The sequence below is a fragment of the Typopeltis vanoorti genome, chromosome 13 (genome assembly GCF_054136105.1).
Source record: "Typopeltis vanoorti isolate ZY-2024b chromosome 13, IOZ_Tvanoo_1.0, whole genome shotgun sequence".
NCBI lineage: Eukaryota > Metazoa > Arthropoda > Arachnida > Uropygi > Thelyphonidae > Typopeltis > Typopeltis vanoorti.
The window spans coordinates 105,150,351-105,169,935 of record NC_143561.1 but is presented as its reverse complement, the minus strand read 5'-3'; the positions used below and the strand labels follow the sequence as shown (position 1 = coordinate 105,169,935).

Sequence of the window (19,585 nt, the reverse complement as noted above, 5' to 3'; positions counted from 1 at the left end):
GTTTGCACCTGAAAATATCTTCAGGACTGAATATAGTGTTGTACTATCTTACCTGGGTAAGTAGTACAACACCAGGCAACTCGTAGCAAAGGTGGAGCAAGCTACCAACACTCCAATCCCAGTGTCTCCCATAATGCAAAACACATCTCCTTGTGGATATGTTTACTGTTATGCATTAAGGGATTGGCCACTACCCAGACTAGTTTCGACCTTTATTGAGGTCTCTTCAATGGGAGATACTGGGATAGGAGTGTTGGTATCTTGCTCCACCTTTGCTACGAGTTGCCTGGTGTTGTACTACTTACCCAGGTAAGATAGTACAACACTGTATTCAGTCCTGAAAATATTTTGACACAAACTTTGTTTGCTCTCACTGGGATAAAGGATTAAACTAAATTTATCAACTTCAGTTTTAATATTATTCTTATTAAGGTACAGATTTATATCCTCCACTAGTATGATATTGTCATGCTTTAAGGTTTTTAGGACATTATTTAGCTCTGATAGAAAGTATCAACTGGGCCATCGTGTATATGATATATATAGCAAATATAAGTATATTCATTGCTGTGTCGTTAATCATTACAGTTTCAGCACTTTGCATTTTTCATTCCAGTCTATGAAATTTATAAATATTTTTCCTAGCATATAGAATGAATTCACCTGAACGATTATAGTTGCGACAATCATAATAAGTATCGTAATTTGCAAGAGAATAATGATCAACCTCAAGTTGTTTGATCCATATTTCACTTAAGACTAGTACATCTGTATATGAATCAATCTCTGTTAAAGGTAACATTTAGTTATCAAAATTTGACCTTATCGATCTAATATTTACATGCTATATGTTGAAATTTTTGGATGAGTTTGTAGTAGTGTGAAAAACATTTTTTACAGAGGTTAGGTTATACAGCTTTTTACAGTTTACAGACATCAGAATCTAACCCATTCATGTGAAATCTTAAATCCATTTAGGTTATCATTGTTCCAGTTATTCATAGGCAACATTTAGATTTACTGCCTTCTTTGACTGTATTCGTTGAGGTAGTCCGATGTTTTTATCCGTATTACTTCTGTGTTATCATTCTTTCTCATGAATAGTTTACCTGCCATCTCTTACCCATACATACTTGACTGTACCACTTGCTTTCTTTTGTTTTGCTTTATAAAGAAGTTGCTTATTGAGTTTGGTCAGGTGTTTGTTTATATAGACTGGCACCGGTTTTAACTGTTCATCAAATTGTTGAGCTGTAATCTTGAGTTTTTCTTGCCTTTGTCATCTGTTTATTTTTAATATTTTTGCTTTCTAGTTGGATAACAACTGGCTTGATGTCTGTTTTTCTGCTGGTGGGTACTCTGTGGGCGTGCAAGATGTCTTCTCTTTTTACTCCAAGTAGATTCACCAGTTTTTCAGTTATAGCATGCAAGTTTTCATTCCAAAACCGATATTATTTAACCTAGAGTGCTACTGAATTTCATTAACTTCCCATTTCAGCTCGTTCATTTGAGCTTTCAGTATTTTATTTTCATTTGTAAGTTCTGTGTTTTTAGTGCACAGATCCTTAATTAGTTTTTCACTGCTTTCAGCTTTGTTCTTTAGATCTTGAATGCATGCAGAACTGTACTCCAGCGATGCCTTCAGTTCATTTATTTTGGCTTTAAATAATACTTCTAATTCTCTTCTTATCGTGAAGTTATTGTCTTCTGTTTCTGAGGAAAACCCTCATGTCAGCTTCTCCGTCGTTTTTGTTTAATGCTTTAGTTAAATCTAAACTGTCACTGCTTCTTAAAACTACTTGTAGTTTTAAGGCCATTTTTGGGAGTAGTATTAATACAACCCTGGCATTTCCATTTTAATTTTTTGTCCTTAGACATTTTACGAAAGTTACACTTATACATACAGGATGATAATATTTGTGACATACTAAAGAACGTTGCAGTGCTTCATTTTTGTCTCTTTTGCCTTGGAAGCTTTTGCAGTTTGCGACGGACATGACTCGGCTGTTGACCCTGAAGGAGAATTAATAGGTATCGTCTAGGTGAAAATGGCAGTTGACGCAGCATGTGAGTCGAGAGATTATATGGCGTCAGTGACTGTGGTCTTTGTTCTTCTGCTGTAGCTTGAATTTTTGAAGAACTATTTTTACAGGAACCAATGGATCGATTTCAATGATTAATGCGTCTACTTTTTCAATTACTGAGACTAATCATTTGAGCACATTTTAAAGGTGATTATATTGAGACGATTACTTACATTTAAGTATGGGACAGGAGCAGATTCAGCAACAGGCATTCATTCTGTGCCCTCTGTCATCCTGAAATAATTAGAAATCATCATCATCATCATCATCATCAAATTCCTGCCATGTACCCTCAAGGGGTGTACAGGATATGACAGTACTACATGAAAAAATTACATCATTACTAACTTCCTATCTACAATTTTCCTCCAAATCAGTCTGTTACTTGTCAAGACTCCAACATTATCAGATCTTATATCTCTATCGTCTAAGGCACTTTGTACCGTATCAATCCACCTATATCTTGGTCTTCCTCTGGGTCGTTTTCCTGCCAACCTGGCAGAGAACACTTGTTTTGCTAATCTTTCCTCTCCCATTCTATTTAAGTGACCATACCACCTGAGATTAGCTCTGCTAACGCATTCCTGGATGCTGACAATGTCAAGTTCTTTCCTAATATCCTCATTTTTAATATGATATTGCCATTGATGCCATCTGTTCACGCCTCTAATCTTTCTCAGGACTCTCATATCTGCGGTCTCTAGTCTTTGGTCAAGTGTTTTACTTCTGACCCAGCTCTCAGATCCATAAGTTAAAACTGGTTTGAACACTGTCTTGTATACAGCTAATTTAGTGTTCCGACTAATTTCTTTCTTATTCCATATGAATTTATTCAATTGACTTCCCACGATACCAGCTTTGCTGATTCTGTTGTCTATTTCTATATTTAGTTTACCATCTTCAGTAAAAATTGTGCCTAAGTAGCTGAAATGTTTTACTTGTTCCACAGGTTCTCCATTCACAACACAGTTGACATTTTCAATGATTCTGCCTATTTTCATTGTCTTTTTATTGCTGACCTTCATACCATATCTATTACAACAGCTATTCAATTTAGTCAGGGAATCTTGCAGACTTGTAGCGGATTTATTTAAAAGTATAACATCATCCGCATAAAGCAAAGAGCTGACATTAACATCTCCAATTTTGATATCTGGTTTAATACCACATTCCTTCATAATGTGATCCATATAGATAATGAATAACAGAGGGGATAATGTACATCCTTGTCTCACACCAGATTTAACATTAAACCATCTTCCTGTACTTCCTTCAATTCTAACTGCTGACTCACAACTCAAATAAAGACTAAGTATTGCTTGATATAATGCCCCATTGACACCATATGACTGCAGCGTATTGAATAGCTTCTCTCTTGGCACCTTGTCATATGCCTTTTCCAAATCGACAAAACTTAAATACAGATCTTTGTTATATTCCCATGCTTTCTCGACTATTTGTCGTAAAGTGAAGATCTGATCCTGACAGCCTCTATTTGGCCTGAATCCATCTTGTTCTTCACCAAGCTTTTCTTCCACAATTCTTCTCAACCGTTTCTCAAGTATACTTGCATAGATCTTGCCAGGAACACTCAGTAGGGAAATACCTCTGTAATTCTCACATTCAGTTTTATTTCCCTTTTTATATATGGGTACTATGAGTGCTCTACTCCAATCATCGGGAATTCGTCCCTCTGTCCAGGCTTTCTGAACTATGCAGTGCAGCCACTGTAAGACTCTTATACCACCATACTTCAGCATTTCTGGTCGAATATCATCTACTCCTGCTGCCTTTCCACATTTCAAGCCTTTGATGGCTTTATCAACTTCAAGTATGGATATGTATTCCTGACTGCATGCCTGGTCAGTGTTTTTTATCACTGTGCTATCATCACTGTTATCACTTTTATCACTGTGCTATAATTAGAAATTAGAAATAAAATATTTCTAATTTATGTTGTTGTATTGTTTATTTTGAGAGGTGTTTTTTTTTTCCTATGTTGTATTTAAATGTTAATAAAATTATATTTGATATTAATTTTTTTTTTCACTTTATTATATATAGTAAGGGCATGTTTTTTTTTTTTAAACTTTTGTCTCATTTTGTGTGTGTGTGTGTGGTGGATTACAATGTAAATTTATTTCTTATTGCGAGTCTTGTCACAAAAATTTTAAAAACACTGCATTAAATGATGGTTTAATGAGTAGTCTATTTCTCTTCTCCTAGAAACATCACTAGGAGGGTGATATAAAACTGTAACAAGCACACAAATAACACAAGAAATGGAAATGATTAGACTTAAAGCCTAGAAGACAGCTACTAGTAAGTAGCCTTAGTTGTTATTATTATTATTATTATACAGGCACCTCCATGGTGTCTGAAGACTCGTCGCAGGAGACCCAAACTATTAACACAGTCTATCATACCTCTCCTTGAACCCATTAACAGACATAGCACTAACAATTGACTCCGACAATCCATTCCATTTATTCACAACTCTCCAAGCTAAAAATCTAGTCCTCATGCTCCAGCTAACCACACTTTTACTTCCAATGATGACCTTTTGTTCTGCCCCCTCTAGCTAAGTGCTTCAATATTTCTCCTGCATCATTCCTAAAAATCCCTTAAGTAACTTAAATATTTCTATCATATCCTCTCTTTTTCGCCTATCAACTTTTGCACTTTCGCAATCTGTACACCCACATCTATCCTCATAGAGAACATTTCACAGACCACTTACCTCTCATTACTTACCTATCTTGGTTACTTGCCTCTGAATCTCCTCCACCACATCCTCAGGAGACCAGACTTGAGCACAGTAATCATTCTGATGTGGACATATCAAATCCTCATAAAGAGGAATAACAACTTCCTTATCTCTACTTGTGTATTCTTCAATAGCCAAGTAATCTTTTGAGTAACCTTAGCAATATGACCTCTAAACGTCAGCTCTCTGTCTACCATCATCCCTAAATACCTAGCTTCATCTATTTTTGGAGTATACAGTTCCATCAGTGTGGTACAATGATGGAACTGTATACTATTTATCCCAAAATGCATAACTTTACACTTTTCCATTAAACTGATACTCATTACCTTTTGCCCATACTGACAGCCTATTTAAATTATCCTACATGCTTTCTACATCACCTTGATTCACTTTTACTCTACCTAATTTTGTATTATCAGCAAACAACTGAATATTTCCTTTCAGGTTATTTCCTATATCATTTATGTACAAATTAAACAGTAGTTAAATTAAACAGTAGTTTAATTTAACTACTATTAAATTAATAGATAATATAATAATATCCAAGTTGCTGAAAGAAGATGACAAAGATTCAGAAATGTTTGGGAAAGGTATTCACTATTTCCTTTGTGTTTAAATGTTACTTTTTGTTATCTCAAATGAGTATATAAAAGACATTGATGATGACAGATGATGATATTAGTGATATAAATTTCTATCTTAAAAATAATCTAATCAGCAGATCAGCTGCTGATTTGCTGATTATACAGTGAGTTACATGGCATCTAACATTTTAATATCTGACCTTTTTAAACTGAGCTAACATCTAATGCTTTGCAAGTCAAATTCCCTATCCTACCATGCAATTATATTATTATTATTACCCCAAGTCCTCATGGAGTCAAAGACTCATCTGGGAGGTCCTTTTATCACACACACCTTATCATACCATGTCTTAAACACACTCAAACTCCTTGCAGACACCACACTCTCAGGCAAGGCATTCCAATCATTCACAACTCTGCACGAAAAAAACCTGTCTCTCACTCCACTATTCACACCCTCTTTATACAGTTTCCAGGGATGACCTCTGGTTCTCCCCTGATCTCCCACTATTCTCTGTAGAACTTCTCCAGCATTGATCCTATAACAACCCCTTACCAACTTGTAGGTCTCTATCATATCTCCCTTCTTCCTCCTGTCCACCAGACTCTGCAAATTACATCTTCTCAATCTTTTCTCATACTCAACATTCCAGAGGTCAGAAACTACCTTAGTAAGTCGCCTTTGGACCCTTTCCAACATCTCTTCATCCTTCTGAAAACCCGGTGACCAAATCTGGGCACAATAGTCAATGTGTGGCCTAATCAAAGCCTTATACAACGGAACAAGAATCTCCCTACTTCTACATGTCAGTGTTCTCCACATCATTCCCAGAAGCCTTTGTGTTGTCTTCACAATTTTGGCAATGTGTCCCGTAAATTTTAGATCCTTATCCACTATCACCCCCAGATCTCTCATTTCCTCTACCTCCAACAATATATTCTCACCAAGCATAAATTCTGCATCCCATCTTTGTTTTCCAAATTTTAAAACCTTACATTTTGCAACATTGAACTCACATCCCCATTTCCGTGCCCAATCATTCAATTTATTCAAGTCCTCTTGTAAGGCCACAACATCTTCACTACTCTTTATGGTTCGTCCCAACTTTGCATCATCTGCAAACAACTGAATATCTCCATCCAAATCTTCGCCAATATCATTAATATACAAGTTAAACATTAATAGCCCTAAAACAGACCCCCAAGGCCCTCCACTAGTGACTTTCCTTTTCCTGGATATTGCACCCCCATACACAACTTGTTGATACCTATCAGATAGCCAGTCTCCAATCCAATGCACTAATCTAATATCCCACCCCATCTGCTTTAGTTTGACTGTCAACTTATCATGAGGTACTCTATCAAAAGCCTTTGCAAAATCCAAGTATATTACTGTTTATCCTTCTCCTCTGTCCAATGAAGCAGTCACTTTATTGTAATAAGTAAGCAGATTACTCAAACATGACCTCCCTTTAGCAAATCCATGCTGGCCATCAAAGATAATACCATTGTTGTCAACCCAACTCTGGATCCTAGTTCTCACAAGCTTCTCCAACAACTTAACCACAACACCTGACACACAGATAGGCCTATAGTTTGATGCTTGAGTTTGATCTACTCCTTAGGAACTTGACCAAGTGCAAGACTCGTATTAAAATAATATGTCAAGGCAGGTGTCAACTCCCTGGCACATTCCTTCAGAATGTGCAGTGATATATTATCAAGTCTCACAGCCTTATTTACATCTGGTTTACTCAACTCCCCAAACACCTCTTGCTCACTTACAGTCAGTCTTTCCTCCCCATCATCAACTGTTCTCAAACTCTCCATGAAGTCACATTCACAAGATTGAAAGATCTCTATGAACTGCTCATTAAATATCTCCACCACACATTCTGCAACAGCTGTCTTTATACCATTTTCTCCAATTAATGTCATCCTTGCATAATCATTCTTTCTTTTGCTGGCTACATATCGAAAGAACTCCCTAGGATTCTTTTTGGCTTCATTAGCTAACTGCTGTTCATACCTCTCTTTAGCTACTCTCACCGACCAAGTCACCCTCCTTGCCTGGTCTTTGTAGACCTCATGAAATTGGTTATTTCCACTTCTCTTATGCTGCCTCCACAATGCCCTTTTCTCTGTATTGCATGCTTAATCTCTTTATTCATCCATCTCACACCTACCTCATTTAACCTTCTCACCCTTGGAATACATTTAGACATTGCATCTACTAGATAGTTTTTTGAAAATCCCCCAAGCTGCATTGATCTCTTTTCCAGCTAATTCCACACCACACCCGCAAGCTGTCTCCTGAGCTCTTTATAATCACCCCCCCCCCCTCTGTAGTTCCACATATACCCTTTTCTCACAGGGGTCCTCACACTGCTGGCAACCACCCAGGTAATCACCTCATGGTCACTCTCACCAATTGGTGGATGATTTGACACCTCGTTTATAATTACATCCTCTGATGAGATGACCAAATCCAAGACCCTTAAATCTCGTGTGCCCTCTGTTACATACTGTCTGAGGTAGTTATCCCTCAGAAACTCAAGAAACTCATTTTCTTTACTTCCAGTTGCTATATCATCATTCCAGTCTATATTACCATAATTAAAATCACTCATAATGATCACCCCTTTCTTATTTGTTTGGCTAATTTGACTATACATTTCACTATCACCACCATCCACATTATCTGGTCTATAACAACATCCCACCAAGTATTTGATTCCATTCACCTCTATTTTACACCATATTGCCTCAAAACTGCTGGCACTATTTCCGTCTTGCATTTCTACTTTGTATGGACATAATTCTTTCTCTATCATCAGTAGCACTCCCCCTCCCTTTTTACCCCTTCTATCCTCATGAAACACATCATACCCTTCCATCTCTATTCCTGTCAGGATGTCATCCTCTTCCAACCATGTCTCACTTATTCCGACAATCTTTGGGTAAACAGACGTAATTAGTGCAACCATTTCATCTGCCTTGTTTCTTATACTTCTAGCATTTGTATACAAACACAACAGCTCATTTCTGAATCTACAGCTAGTTCCACTGATACCACTCACTCGATGTGATCTCTCCATGCTCGACTGGAGCCATTTCCCTTTCTGCTTCTTCATTTTAGAACCCTTTTCAATTCCAACTGTTTCCTGTTGATCCCTGGTCATCCCATTCCTTTCCTGCCTACACATGCTCTCACCTCCTCTTGGAGGATCGACCTTTCTCACGCTGTGTACCCCTGTCCACCCTGAACCTCCCCATTTCCCTGCTCCTCTTGCACACCCATTCTGTCATTTTCTATACTCATACCACTTCCCCATTCATTTCCACTTCTTCAATCTCTCCTGTCTTACTCTCCTATTCTTCCACATCACTCTCCTCTCGATCTGATTCATTCTCTCTATTCACTTCTCTACCTTCCAGCAGCAGTCTCTCCAAGCGATTCACACCATAACCACTCAAATGCAGTCCATTGCTCCCATACAGCTCACTTCGTCCCTCAAACTCATTCCACACATCAACAAACTATACTCCCATCTCCTCACACATTTCAGCCTGCATATCATTCATAATCCTTGCTCTCTGCCTCATTTCACCACAGTCATACCTCGGCAACACACTGACCACCCTTCCTGTCACACTATTCTCTATTCTCTTTTATCCTTCCAAACAGCCTTCTGATATCCATTCCGACACGCTCTTTGTCCTCTCTCAAATCATTTGTACCAATTAATACTATTAACTCTTTTGCTCAATTCCGCCTCATATCCAATGCCTCGATCCCTTTACTCATTTTACCACCTGGAAAACATACCTTGTGCATTTGACCTGAATTCTCTTAATTTCATTCCGCATCCATTTCATTTCTTGCCTCATCCAATCCAATTCAACTTCCGAATCTTGTGACACATTCTCTCTATCATTCAATCTTTCTAACCCCCGACCCCCCCCCCCTTCTCACTTTCACTCTCATTCATCCTTCTTTGTTTCCGTACTTTCGGTCCAACTTTCGCTATCATTCTTCTCACTTTCACTCTCATTCATCTTTCTTTGTTTCTGTACTTTCAGTCCAACTTTCGCCATCATTCATTATTTTTTCTCTATCATTCATTCTTTCAATTTTTTTCACTTTCGATTTCTGCGTCACACCATTTCTAGTTTCATTCGTTCTCTCAATTTCGTTTCCTTCTGCCACTCTCACCTCACTTTCATCCCTTTTAACATCCGTTACGGTTTTCAAATCGCTCTTTTCCTATTTTACTGATTTTTTAACATTTTTTCGGCTTTCTTTCTCACCATCCTTCTCTTTCAAACATGCACTCATTTTCCCCACGACATTCTCGCTACCAACACTTTCTGTCATCAATTTCATATTTGCATTCATCATTTCCTAGTAGTAAGACTTATACGTTGGTTAGACATAACTGGTAATTAATGTACGGAATTAACAACACATATAAAGTATATTAATTAAAGATAACTTTAATGAATCACTTCTATATTTCGGCAATGTCACATTGCCATCTTCAGGAACATAAATTTTATGCAATATTGAACTTATTAACTAGATGAAGAAACTCATGCATATGAAGAGGAGGTACTAGTGCTGTTGCACCAAGTGAATTTATGTTCCTGAAGATGGCAATGTGACATTGCCGAAATATAGAAGTGATTCATTAAAGTTATCTTTAATTAATATACTTTATATGCGTTGTTAATTCCGTAAATTAATTACCAGTTTCATCATTTCCTCTTTCAGGTCACACTTCGCACACACCCTTCTTCCATCCACTCTAAACATCCACAAATCATTTATGTAATCGAAAGAATACATATAACAGACTTCACACTTAACGAAACTACTGAAATCTAAATCGAAGTCATGGAATGACAATGCTGGCGCCATTTTTTTTTTTTTTTTCCCTGCAGGTTACTAGGTCTAATAATAACGATTTTGTAATTAAGTTTAGGCAAGAAAAATCCCCCACATTAATAATACGGTTAGCACACAACATTTACAGCTGCTCTTAATCAATTACGCATATATACTTAATTATTCCTAGAATAACTTATCTCAATCAGGAGCTCTTCTTAGACATGTCCACAGCGCTTGGCTCACTAGTGCCTTCTTTCAAACAGCTGATCTGCTGGGGGAACTGAAGTAATCAGATGTCAACTAGCTCTGCATTATCTTTTCAAAATGTCTCCAGAGTAAAGGTATAAACATAGATTGTAAATAGCATTAACTTAAGTGTTGTAAATTCTCCACATCCCAAAACATGCAAAATGAAACTCAAGGCATCTGCAGACTAAAAATATTTTTATTTGCAAAAAAAAAAAAAAAAGGGGGGGGGGGTAAAAGAATTATATAAAACCCATAATACTGTTTTTGTAAGGTCTGTAAGTTATTACTGACATTTACTAGCTTTATCTTGTTGTTGCTTATAGAACATGTATCTTGATTTTGGAGAAATTGGAGCACACATCAAAGATCTAATGGAAGACTTTCAGAGGAAGACTAAAAGTCAACAGAAGGTTGAATCTATTGCAGATATGAAGGTAAGTAGATTTTTTTTGTTGTTATTTAAATTACTTAAATCATCAGCATTGAATATATTAGCATATTTTTGGATGCATAATAAATGTTTAAATAGTAACAGTTATATTATAATGCTGTTTTGAAGCAGGATAAAAGGAATTTGTATAAAGGCTTTTCATCTGGAGGTGGATAACTCATCTTTACAGAATGAGCCAGAGAACATATGCAATTAAGATCAGGAGAGACAATATGCTGGTCTCATAGTATAGGTAGCTTCAGCTGTACTAAGAGCTCGCCAAACCAGACTAAGCTGTTTTATAGCATGAAGGATGCTATAGTACTATTCAGTCAAAGATTAGATGAGCCAAGAAATTCTGCTGTGAAAACTAAACATGTTTTCTATGATTAGTCGTACCTCAAATAAGCAAGCAAATAAGTATTATGCTTGCATAATACTTATTTGCTTGCTTATTTGAGAAATTGGGAAAGAATCAACCAATGCTAACATTTAAAAGTTCAGTTAGCAAATCAAATGGTATGTATTGGACATATATGTATGAAAAATTACAAAACTGTATTGAAATTTTTCAGAATTAATTTTGTAAATCCTCAGTTTGTCATTTATGGGTTCAAAAAAAATCAAGTTTTTTTATTTATTTATGCTTTTTGTAACTTATTTTAACAGTCAACACCCCAAAATTCACTTCATGCTAGAAAAAGAATCAAATAACTCTTTTTCTTGATATATTAGTCACTCTCCTTCCATTCCAGATGCTTCACTATCTTTTCCCATTTGTAGAAAGCCAACACACACACACACACACACACCTACATAAACAATCACATCATCATCCAGCCTAACAACATGGAATTCTAAAAATACTTACAAAGTCAAGGCTGCTGGCTCTAATGATGTAGCCATTTCCCCAGAACTCTATTATCTTTGCTATACTCTCTTGGCCAATGGCCACAATTTCCACAAAATAGATTAAATACTACATGTCCCGTACTTCCCTCTCTCTCTCTCTCTCTCCAAACATACAAGAACACAACACCACTGTACCTATTCTATATATCCAAGGCACAGCTGAAAAGATAGCCAAAGTACTAATAAAATATAACCACTCAGACTACATAAATGAGTATACAAAAAAAGCATGTGGGTAACTTATGTCTGTACATGAATGCCAGGACCATCAAAAATAAACAGGTAGAATTTTTTGTCTTGGTGAATACATTGGGCTTCAAATTAACTGGCTGTTAAGGCATTAGGGAGACTTGGTTATCAGAGGCAGGTATACTGATTGATATTGAGTGTAAAGGGTACAGTATTTTAGCAAAGATAGGGAGGATAGGAGAGGAGGGGTGTGCTGCTAATGATATTGGATGAATTGAGTCCACTTATGGTAGAAAGCTATAACTGCTATACTGGTAACAATTTTCCATGTGGTATTGAGTTTGAAACCATCTGATCTGAAGTGAAGTGGAGTTTAACAAAAGTCAAATACATAATGGGGTGTTGTTACAAATCTAGTGGATTGATTGCTGATCATGACACAATGCATTACGAAATAAACATAATGGGTGCTAAACAAGTAATCATCATGAGTGACTTTAATTTATGAAGAGTTACAACTACGGTAGAGAAAGCTAAGTCTAAGAATATACACTGAAGCTATAGAAAAATATAAAAGAATTCTGTCATTAATCTGCAAGTAAAAGAAAGAATGAATGTGAAGAATAACTACTGAATGCAATTGTATGTGGGTGAAAGATGTAGATGAAATTGTTCAAATAATGAGTGCCATTTTGCTAAAAGCTATCATCTTGGTGTATGCAATATTGAACTTATTAACTAGATGAAGAAACTCATGCATATGAAGAGGAGGTACTAGTGCTGTTGCACCAAGTGAATAAGAATTTGGCAGTTGGTGCCAATGGGATATCAGCATGGCTGCTAAAAGACTGTTCAGCTGAACTAGCTGAAATAAGTTGGCAGAGAATCTATACTTTGCAATGAACAGCATGGATTTTACTAAGGGAAGATCATGTTTGAGCAATTTTTTTGCATTTTATAATAACATTACTGTTCAGTTAGAGACAGGTAATGGATACAGCATAGTGAATGAGATTGGATTATAAAGTATTAACATTAATATGACGATGGCTGACTGACAGTTATCAAAAAGTGTTTTATCGGAGGAAGGGTGAGTCTGTAAGATTTAAGGTGACCAGCGACATAACACAGGAAATAGTCCTTGGTTCATTGTTATTCAGTCTTTATATACCGATATAAACAACTCATAGTGACTGCATGAATGGTTTGTCCTAGCATACAGGCTATGGTGAATTTTCTTTATAATAATATTGTGCTTATAGAACATTTGAATAGTTTGTTGCTTGTTATAACAGTGTTTTCTATAGTGAGAGTCAACTATAGCTGAAAGTAATATCATACTGTGAGGGGAACTCTTGGATATATTGCCCATTATTATCATTATTATTACTTGACACCTCCAGGGAATCCAAAGACTCATCGAGGGAGGGCACCTACTCTACAACTGTCTCCACCACTCAATCTACCAACGGAATCTGCCACCCACCACCACTACTAGTATTTTCACAGACAATCACAAACATCCATGCCTACGGTAGGATTCGAACTCACAATTTTTTGGCTAGAGAGCGGATACGCTAACCACTTGGCCAACCAGGCTGGGTTGGCTGAGTGGTTAGCCACCCATACAAAAAGCAACTAGTCTCTTTGATATTACATGGCTTCAAGAGTGTCTTCCACATATCACTACTCAGACCCCATCTCACCCCACTCTTATACAGTCTAGTAGCAGGATTTTGCACCAGCTGATTAGGAAGCTTCCAGACTCATTTCCATGAGGTTCAGGTCCATTTACTCTGCTGGCTGACCTGTGAAACCATTTTATTGCTCTACTCTCAAAATGGAGGAGATTTTGGGTAGTTTAACTAAACGTACTTTGGGCCTCCAAGTATGTTTAACTAATCTTGAAGGGTATCACTCACACTGCATGGAAAAATAGAAGAAGAGTAAAAGCTGGAGCCCCTGCTCTGGAGATCAAGCATTGGCTACTTCAGGTCTTTCCCTTCTCCCAACCTTCCAACCAGTAAGTGGAATGATAATATTTCAATGGGATGTTTATTGTTTGTCTTAAAATAAAAATCTGGCCCTGATAGCTGTTGTTAGGCTGGAATTCAGGCCTAACAACAGCTTATTCTTCACAAAGTTGCAATTCAGCAATTTTTTTAAAAACGCTTTTCTTTGTGTATGCTTGCATAAAATCATAGGCATGAACTCAACTTATTATTTCCTTTTTTATATATATCACTACAAGATGAATATGCTGTATTCATTTGGAATTCAACCTTCTGACCAACATTATCATCATCAAACTCCTGATATACAGGATATGATAGTACTACATGAAAAACTTACATCGTTACCAACTTCTTATCTACAATTTTCCTTCAAATCAACCTGTTACCTGTCAAGACTCCAACATTATCAGCTCTTATATTTCTCTCTTCTAAGGCACTTTTTACTCATTACAACCTGGCAGAGAACACTTGTCTTGCCAATCTTACCTCTCCCATTCTGCTTAAGTGACCATACCAACTGACTGAGATTAGCTCTGCTAACACATTCCTGGATGCTAACCATGTCAAGTTCTTTCCTAATATCCTTGTTTTTAAGATTGTCATTGATACCATCTCTTCATGCTCCTAATCTTTCTCAGGACTCTCATATCTGCAGTCTGTAATCTTTGGTCAAGTGTTTTATTTCTAATCCAGCTCTCAGATCCATAATTTAAATTGGTTTAAACACCGTCTAGTATACAGCTAATTTTGTGTTTTGACTAATTTCTCTCTTATTCCATATAAATTTATTCGGTTGACTTCCTATCATACCAGCTTTATTGATTCTGTTGTCTATTTCCATATTTAATTTAATATCTTCACTAAAATCATGCCTAAGTAGCTGAAATGTTTTACTACTTCTATAGGTTTTCCATTCACGATGCAGTTGATATTTTCAATGTTTCTGTCTATTTTAATTGTCTTGGTTTTGTTATTGCTGACCTTCAAACCATATCTATTACAACAATTATTCAATTTAGTCAGGGAATCTTGCAGACTTGTACCTGATTTATTTAGAAGTATAATATCATCTGCATAAAGGAAAGAGCTGATTTTAATATCTCCAGTTTTCATATCAGGTTTAATACTACTTGCCTTCATAATGTGATCCACACAGATAATAACAGAGGGGATAATGTATATCCTTGTCTAACAACACCAGATTTAACATGCAACCGTCTTCCTGTACTTCCTTCAATTCTAACTGCTGACTTACAGCTCAAATAAAGACTAAGTATTGCTTGATATAATGCCCCATTGACACCATACAACTATAGTGTTTTGAATAGCTTTACTCTTGGCATCTTGTCATATATGCCTTTTCCAGATCTACGAAACTTAAATGCAGATCTTTGTTATATTCTCATGATTTCTCAACTATTCGTCATAAATTGAAATTCTGATCTTGACAGCCTCTATTTGGCCTGAATCCAGCTTCTTCTTCACCAAGCTTCCCTTCCACAATCCTTGTCAACTGTTTCTCAAGTATACTTGCATAAATCTTACCAGCAACACTCGGTAGGAAATACCTCTATAATTCTCACATTCAGTTTTATTTTCCTTTTTATATACGAGTACTATGAGTTCTTCTCCAATCATCTGGAATTCTTCCCTTTGTCCAGGTCTTCTGAACTATGCAGTGCATCCACTGTAAGCCTTTTATACCACCATACTTGAGTATTTCTGGTTGAATATCATCTGCTCCTGCTGCCTTTCCACATTTCAGGCTTTTAAGCATTTTATTCTTCAAGTATGGTTATGTATTCCTGATTGCATGCCTGTTGAGTATTTTTTACCCCTGTGCTGTCTCTGATTGTTTCATTTAGCAATTTTTCAAAGTAATTACTCCATATATGAAGGATATCTTTTTCTGTAGTTTTTATGCCACCTTTATCATCTCTAATTTCTTTTACAGCACTCTTCCTTCCATTTTTGAGCTTTTTTCAACAGCCTCCAGAACATCTTACTGCTTTCCTGATATTTTTCTATATTCTTACTAAAGTCTTCCCATGACTTTTGTTTAGCTAGTTTTACTCACTGTTTAACTTTCTTACATTTGTCTCTGTATTCTCTAAGAGCACAAGCTGACTTATTTTTTATATGCTGTCTTCTTTTCCTTCACTGCCTCTTTAACTTCCTGTGTCCACCATGGATTTCTGATTTTTCTATACTTACAGACAACCTCACCACATGCCTCTCTGGCTGAATCAATTAATGTCTTCTTCAGGATTTGCCAATGAATCTCCAAGGTTTGGCTCTTTTCTCAAACTTTTTCATTTTTTCTTGAATAATGTTTGTGTATGTTAGTATGCAGTTCACATCTGAGAGCTGCTCAACTTTTGTTCACTTTAAAACTTTCTGACATGTTCTTCTTTTCAATATGAAATTCAATTTTATCCTGCTCAAGACTAAATGGTGATCACTTCTAATTTCAGATCCTCTGTACACGCTAGTGTCCTGCTCCAGTGAGAAAACATTGCTAAAATCAATAATATAGTTAATGAGACTTTTTTTCTTATCCCTTGCCTCTTCTCTCTATGTGAATTTATGTACATTTTTATGTTGGAACATCGTGTTAGTAATAACCAGTCCATGTTCTGAGCAGAAATCCCACAGGTATTTGCCATTATTATTAGTTTTGCTCTTTTCTGTAAATTTTTCCAAAATATTTTTGTATGTCTGACAATCATTTCCTACTCTGCTGTTTAGATCCCCAACAAGGTCCAACTTTTGCTTTTTCATTGTAAGTTGCTTTCTGTAAAGCCTCAAAAAAATTCCTGCACTTCTACCTTAGTAGAAGTAGAACCTTCTGTGGGACCATAGGCACAAATTAGTCTCATTGTCCAGTTCTCTCTGATATTTTCCCACATCACTCTACTTGATGTCGCCTGCCATTCAAGAATATTAGCTTTGCATTTAGTGTTGAATACTATAACTACTCATTTTCCCTGATTGTTATTGCCTGATATAACATTTTGTATTTATCGCTTAGAAAAATCTCACCAGTTTTGTCTTTTTTGTTTTAGTCACCCCTATTATGTCGATGTGGTAGTTATCCAATTTCTCAGCTTTCTCCATTTCTTTGCCATTTAGGCTTCTTATGTTGATAGTACCGATCTTGAACTCTGGTGATGTTGAGTTTGGATGTATTTCAGGATTTGTTCCAGTAGCTGACTTTTCACTGTTCATCCAGGTTCCCTGGCAAAAACAATGGGGATCTTGTTTAACGGGCAGTGCCCCAGTTGGAATGAAATTCTGTCATGTTGTAACATCAATTTATATTGCGGTTTAACCCAAAATCCCAAATTGCGAGCCCATCCTCATTTGTTCAGTTCAGGTAGACAACCTGACAGGGTGCATCATGAGAAGGTGAGGATTGGACATTAAGTCAGAAGCACTGGTCAGTTCTCCACATTCCTTTAAAGGCTATGTGGAGGTCTCCTCTCAGTTATACAGCTTTGACTCTTAAGCACCCCCCCCCCTCTCCTTTCTGACAAGCCTTCTGAATTATAGTAGCACAGCCACTATAAACATGTTGTACCTCCATATTTGAGCATTTCTGGTTGAATATCATTTATTCCAGATGCCTTTCCAGATATCAGATTTCTGATAGCTTTTTTTTTTTACCTCCAATATTTGTGTCTGCTTTCCTTCTGGATATTTTCTGCTATGGTCCTATTGCTGATTGCCTTATTTAATACATTTTCAAAATAGTTAACTCTCATTATAGCAACTACTTGAAAATTTCCAACCAAATTCCTGTGGGACATAATGCTATGCTAAAGGAAATTAACTACAGCAAATTATGCACAAACTATTCCCCTGGTCCTTAATGAGAGTTGACTGTAATTGCTTCAGGCACCCAGGAGATCCTTAATTTCCAATTTGAAATTTTCCAACCAAATTCCTGTGGGACATAATGCTATGCTAAAGGAAATTAACTACAGCAAATTATGCACAAACTATTCCCCTTGCTCCTTAATGAGAGTTGACTGTAATTGCTTCAGGCACCCAGGAGATCCTTAATTTTAAAAATAATTTATTAACTAAATTATTTTATTGTCATTTATTTTGGATATCTATTTTGCTATTCTGTTATTGTCACCAGTTCCTAAAAGGAATCAGAGATAATTGCAATGAGAAACTGAACTGTTTCCTTTATTTCTCTTCATTCAGTAATGAGTGTTTTGTCGCCTTTGTGATATTTACCTTCTGTAGTCTTCTGTAGTTTATCTTCTGAAGGAGATGACATCATTATCTCCCTCATAAAATTAGATTTGTCCATTTTGATCATCAGTTGCTTTATTCATTGAAACCTATTTTTGTTTCTTTATAGGCATTTGTAGAAAACTATCCACAGTTCAAAAAAATGTCGGGTACAGTAGCAAAACATGTAACTATGATGGGAGAACTTTCAAGACTGGTAGCAACACACCACCTATTGGAAATTTCTGAGGCAGAACAAGAATTAGTTTGCAGATCTGATCACTCCGAATCATTAAAAGTAAGATAGTCATAAGTTTTATTTGGATGTTACCTTAAAATGTCTGAATAAATTATACATATAAAGCAGTTATTAACAATAAATACCTTTTTTTTTTTTTTTTTTGGTTAAAGTTCAAGAAACAAGTTCATGCTAACAGCACACATATCTTCATTTTTTATTATAGCAAATACGAAGGCTCTTAAATAATGACAAAGTGCGGGATTTTGATGCAGCTCGTCTTGTAATGTTATATGCACTTCATTATGAGCGTCATAGTAATAATGATATCACAGGTTTAGTAGATGCATTAAAGAAACGTATTGGTAGTGGAAAGAATGAGAAATTAACTAGGGTAAGTTAATTTTCACTATTCATTAGGTCACTGTTTTAATCTTAAGTGTTCTAGAGAGAAGTATCTTATTTTAGAAGGTATAAAGTGAACAAAAAATTGAGATATAATGGAAGGGTGTCCATTACAGAAACAGTGCTGTATTCATACTTCTCTTAATTTTTTTGAAAATGTTCTTATGTACCTCTTTTTTTTTTTTTTTTTCATTTCATTGAAAAAAAAAAAAGACTTATCTGCTGGTTAGCTATTTTCACAGGAGCTTCAAAGGCTAGAGTAAGCTTTAAATTTTAGTGATTAATACATTTTGAAATAAAATTAAAAGATAGTTATGGAGATCAAGCACATTGTTTTGATATTAAAGTTTATTAATAATATAATTTTTGAAGAATCATCAGAAGTTTTTTTTTTTCTTGCATTCATAACTCAAACTTGAACAAAAATAATTGCATAAAACTTTCTCAATTTTAGAAAGTTATACTGACTAATACTCACTATTTATGTTCCTTAATTTGTGGTTTTTTTTTATATTTAAAAAATAATTTATTAACTAAATTAATTTATTGTAATTTATTTTGGATATCTATTAA

At 35.9% G+C, this 19,585-nt stretch overlaps 1 protein-coding gene across 3 annotated transcripts in view; it reads left to right on the top strand.

Annotated features, from left to right (window-relative positions):
• The window catches only part of Vps45 (vacuolar protein sorting 45), a 172,586-nt gene that overhangs the window by 86,770 nt on the left and 66,231 nt on the right, over window positions 1-19,585 (top strand). For all 3 annotated transcript variants that reach the window (XR_016549286.1, XR_016549285.1, XM_090403157.1), the window contains exons 8-10: window positions 10,902-11,012; window positions 18,500-18,667; window positions 18,834-19,001. Coding sequence is in view for 1 of the 3 variants with exons in the window: in XM_090403157.1 (XP_090259283.1) it covers window positions 10,902-11,012; window positions 18,500-18,667; window positions 18,834-19,001 (447 nt within the window). In the remaining 2 variants the exon portion in view is untranslated. The remainder of the gene's footprint in view (window positions 1-10,901; window positions 11,013-18,499; window positions 18,668-18,833; window positions 19,002-19,585) is intronic.